Source organism: Beta vulgaris, chromosome 4 (genome assembly GCF_026745355.1).
Source record: "Beta vulgaris subsp. vulgaris cultivar EL10 chromosome 4, EL10.2, whole genome shotgun sequence".
In the NCBI taxonomy this organism is placed as follows: Eukaryota; Viridiplantae; Streptophyta; class Magnoliopsida; order Caryophyllales; family Amaranthaceae; genus Beta; species Beta vulgaris.
Window position 1 is genome coordinate 25,541,809 of NC_079205.1, and position 5,149 is coordinate 25,546,957.

At 40.3% G+C, this 5,149-nt stretch overlaps 1 protein-coding gene across 1 annotated transcript; it reads right to left on the minus strand.

Moving 5' to 3' along the window:
• Positions 1-3,129: 3,129 nt before the first annotated feature.
• On the minus strand, positions 3,130-4,676 carry LOC125496578 (uncharacterized). The gene is made up of 3 exons (XM_057394006.1): positions 3,991-4,676; positions 3,348-3,898; positions 3,130-3,264 (listed from the first exon to the last, which is right to left on the minus strand). The coding sequence occupies exons 1-3, from the start codon at positions 4,397-4,399 to the stop codon at positions 3,130-3,132; spliced, it is 1,095 nt and encodes a 364-aa protein (XP_057249989.1). The 5' UTR covers positions 4,400-4,676.
• Positions 4,677-5,149: the final 473 nt, after the last annotated feature.

Genomic DNA, 5,149 nt, shown 5'->3' on the forward strand with positions numbered 1-5,149 from the left:
TCATAAAATCGTAAATTATATATTATCGTCATAATTTAAGTTAGTAAATTTTTATGTTAAAATTCTATAACCATTTTATTATATATTGCTTAATTAGTGAAACGAATAAAATAAAATATATTCTAACTACATTATTACGTTAATTACTCACTTAAATATGTTTAAGATTTTAAGGATATTACATCCTTACCCCCTTAGAAAAAGTTTCGTCCTCGAAACTTACATAGCATTGTCAAAAGGATAAAATCATGCATTCATAAACTCGAACATTCATACATAAGATTTCAGAAGCACATAATCAAACACATCAAAGTCATCTATTCAAACAAGTGGGGGTATTTTGTTCTCATCTTATCTTCTACTTCCCAAGTGGCTTCGGATGACGTGTGATTAGCCCATAAAATCTTAACCATAGGAATTACTTTGCTTCTAAGTCGCTTTTCCCTACGATCAAGAATTTCAATCGGTTTCTCTTCATAAGTCAAATCATTCCTTAACTGCAAGGGCTCGTGTCTGATCACATGACTAGGGTCTGGTATATACTTTTGCAATATCGACACGTGGAAAACATTATGAACTTTATCCAAGTCAGTCGGCAACGCCAAGCGATAAGCTACTTCGTTGACTCGATCCAAAATCTCATATGGACCAATGTACCTCGGACTTAGCTTACCAGTTTGACCAAATCTCATAATACCCTTAGTAGGCGAAATTTTCAAGAAAACATGATCACCCACTTCGAACTCCAATGGCCTCCTTCGACGGTCCGCATAACTCTTTTGTCGGTTTTGTGCAGCCTTCATCCTGGCTTGAATTAATCGTACTTTTTCCGTTGTTTCTTGTATCAAGTCAGGTCCAATCATTCGAGCTTCATCGATGTCACTCCAACACAGGGGTGTTCTACATCTTCTTCCATACAGTGCTTCATATGGTGCCATTTGGATGCTAGCTTGGTAGCTGTTGTTGTAAGAAAACTCAACCAATGGCAAGTATTTCTCCCAATTTCCTTGAAAATCCAGAATACATGCTCTCAGCATATCTTCAAGAGTCTGAATGGTCCTTTCTGTTTGACCATCTGTTGCTGGATGGAAAGCGGTACTAAAATCCAGTCTCGTACCAAGTGCCTTTTGTAATTCCTTCCAAAACTTTGCTTGGAATCTCGAATCACGATCTGACACAATAGAACTTGGTACTCCATGCAATCTGACAATTGTGCTCATATATAACTCAGCTAGCTTATCCAAACTCCAATTATTTCTAATGGCTAAGAAATGTGCGGATTTTGTCAGTCTATCCACAATGACCCATATAGAGTTCATTCCTCGAATGATGGTGGCAACCCCATGATAAAATCCATGGAAATTGAATCCCATTTCCATGCAGGAACATCTAATGGTTGCAACAATCCTGCAGGTCTCTGATGTTCGATCTTTATCCTTTGACAAGTCAGACATCTTGACACAAATTCTGCAACTTCTTGCTTCATATTGCTCCACCAGAAGGTCTGTTTTAAATCCTTGTACAACTTGTTTCCTCCAGGGTGAACAGAAAAAGGACTGTTATGAGCTTCTTCCAGAATTCTCTTTTTCAATGCCTCCTTATCTGGAACACATGTTCTACCCTGAAATCTCAACGTGCCATCATCTTGGATCACAAATCCGGTGATTTTCCCTTCTTCACATCACTCTTTATCTTTTGCAACTCCAAATCTCCATCTTGCGCCTCTTTATTTCTTCCAACAAAGTCGGCCTCAACTCCAATGCGTACAACTGTGCTTCTATTTTTGGTTGCATGATCTCCACTTTCATCTTCATCAAATCATCATTGATTTCTTTCGGCAAGGTTAAGGTTGTGTTTAGGTAGGATTTGCGGCTTAGAGCATCAGCTACAACATTAGCTTTGCCTGGGTGATATAGGATCTCGACATCATAATCCTTTAGGAGTTCAAGCCATCTACGTTGCCTCAAGTTCAATTCCTTTTGGGTGAAAATGTATTTAAGGCTTTTGTGGTCGGTGAAGATCTTACACGGAACACCATAGAGATAGTGTCTCCATATTTTGAGAGCAAACACAACTGCGGCTAGTTCAAGGTCATGAGTTGGGTAGTTTTGTTCATGAGGCTTGAGTTGACGGGAAGCATATGCTATAACTTTATCATTCTGCATCAACACACACCTAATCCATGCTTAGAGGCATCGCTATACACAACAAATCCATCAGTTCCAGAAGGGAGAGTAAGAACAGGAGCAGTAGTGAGACGCTTCTTCAACTCTTGAAAAGCTTCCTCACATTCATCACTCCATACAAACTTAACCGTCTTCTTACCAATCGAGTTATAGGCATGGCTATCTTGGAGAAATCTTGGACAAATCTTCTATAATATCCAGCTAAACCCATAAAACTCCGAACTTCAGGAACATTAGTGGGTCTAGGCCATTCCATGATAGCTCTTATCTTTTGTGGATCAACCGAGACTCCAGTATCTGAAATGATGTGCCCTAGAAAGGCAACTTCTTTCAACCAGAACTCACATTTCTTCAACTTTGCATACAACTTCCTTTCTCTCAAACTTCTAACACCTTCCTCAAATGTTCTTCATGCTCAATCAAGTTTCTTGAAAACACCAAGATATCATCGATGAATACAACCACAAACTTATCGAGGTATGATTTAAATACTCGGTTCATCAGATCCATGAAGACAGCAGGGGCATTGGTTAACCCAAATGGCATTACTGTGAATTCATAATGACCATATCGGGTCCTGAAAGCGGTTTTTGAAATATCTTCTGGCTTTATGCGGAGTTGATGATATCCAGATCTTAAATCAATCTTGAGAAGATAGTTGCGCCTCGAAGTTGGTCAAAAAGATCATCAATACGAGGCAATGGATATTTATTCTTGATGGTGATCTTGTTCAACTCTCGATAATCAATGCACAACCTCATGCTTCCATCTTTCTTCTTGACAAATAGAACTGGTGCACCCCATGGCGACACACTAGGTCGAATATACCCCTTCTCGAGCAATTCATCTAGTTGCTTTTTCAGTTCTTGTAATTCAGCAGGTGCCATTCGATAAGGGGCCTTGGAGATAGGAGCAGATCCAGGAACGAGGTCAATGCTGAAATCTATTTCTTTTCTGGTGGCATGCCAGGTATCTCTTCCGGAAATACATCAGGGTACTCACAAACTATGGGAATATCGGATAACGATGGTTCAGGTTTGGTTAGGTCTACCACACTACATAGGTATCCATGATGACCCTTTGAAAGTAACTTGAAGGCTTTCAAGGATGAGATGATCTCAGGTTTGGGTTGGACTTTTCTTCTTCGATAAGAAACCTTACCCCATCTGGCTTCCTGAGGGTTATTTCATGGTTAAGGCAATTTATGTCTGCTTTGTACTTCGACAACCAATTCATTCCCAATATCACATCAAAGTCGGTTAATTCAAATTGAATGAGGTCTACTTGAAATTCACATCCTCCTATAAGAATAGGACAATTTCTATACATGACATCACATAAGATGGATTCACCATTAGGGATGGTGACAGACATGGCAGAGAATTCAGAGCATGGTTTTGCATTCAAGCTTCTAGAAAATGCAGTAGATATGAACGAATGGGAAGCTCCAGAATCAAAGAGGACATAAGCAGGTACAGAGTTGACAGGAAAAGTACCAGTAATAACGGTGTCATCAGCCTCAGCTTCTTCTTTTTGCATCATGAACACTCGTCCGGCTTGTGGGGGTCCACGTGGAGGGTTTCTGTTGGCATTATTACTTGCATTCCTACCATAACCATAGTTCTGAGAGTTGTTCCTTTGCACTGGCACACGGTTGTTATGTTCTCGTTCTTCCTTTCCACAGCCGGGCAATTCTTGACCATATGGCCCGTCTTACCACACCGATAGACACTGATCGGTTCCTGCTCGACATTCCCTGGCTACATGGCCCAATTTGGAGCATATGTTGCAACGAGGGATTTGCCTCTGACCATTGTTGTTTCTGAGAATCCAGTGTTCTGCTTCTTAAAGGCATTGCTTATTGAAACTTCTTGACCTTTACCTTTCCTTTTTCCATTCTCATAAACATCCTTTCGCAGCTTCATTTTCCTTTCAACATTGATAGCCCGATCATATAGCTCTTGATAGGACTTACTTATGTTTGCAGCAAGCCTTTCTTGAAGGTCCAGATTCAAACCTCCTTCAAATCGATTCATCCTTTGACGATCCGTAGACACCAGATCAGGAGCAAATCGAGCTAACTCATTAAATTTCACAGCATATTCCAGAACTGACATACCCCTTTGCCTCAGATGGATAAACTCAGATTCCATCTGGAGTTGCAGAGACTGAGGGTAAACTGGTTTCTCATAGCCTCCTTTAAACCTTCCCATCCAAATCCAGGTTGATTTTGCATCTCTCTAGCAGTCTTCCACCACAGATCAGCTTGCCCTTTTAAGTAGAATACAGCAAAGTTAACTTTCCACTTGTCTGGACACTGGGTGGCATCAAAGAGTTTCTCCATGCCATTCAACCATTCCTCGAACTCGGTGGGGTCAGGTTTTCCATCATAAGTAGGCGGCTTGTGAGCAGAAAACCTTTTGAACATATTGGAGCATTCTTCCTGCTCCGTCTTGGCCCTTGGTCGGTTTCCTTGCAAGAATTCCATCATCAGCTCATTATATCCACCTGATTTCCGTTAGCATTTTCAGTCGTTTCTTCGAAAACAGGGTCACTTCGCAAGGTATCTAGCCTTTGCCTCATTTCTTCAAGTGTGACTTCAGGCCCATGGGTTCCACTTCCTCCATTAGTAGGTCCACTTCCACTTGTTGCCATGTTCTAAAACATCACATATTCCATATGCATAACATGTTAAACGAGGCATAGACGTCATCGTAAAAATAATATAAAAATATTCCCTTCCCCGATCCTAACACTCACACTCATTTTCATTTTCAAACACTTATTAACTACACCATTTAGTATTCATATTATTATATGAACCCTATACTTATGGTGATGACTCTCGTTTTACTAGATTACTTTACCATTAATTTACTAATTTAAGTAAAACCTTTGAGATTTTACTTGAGGCATCGAGAACCGTTGCTCTGATACCAACCTGTAACGCCCCGACCTCTAAT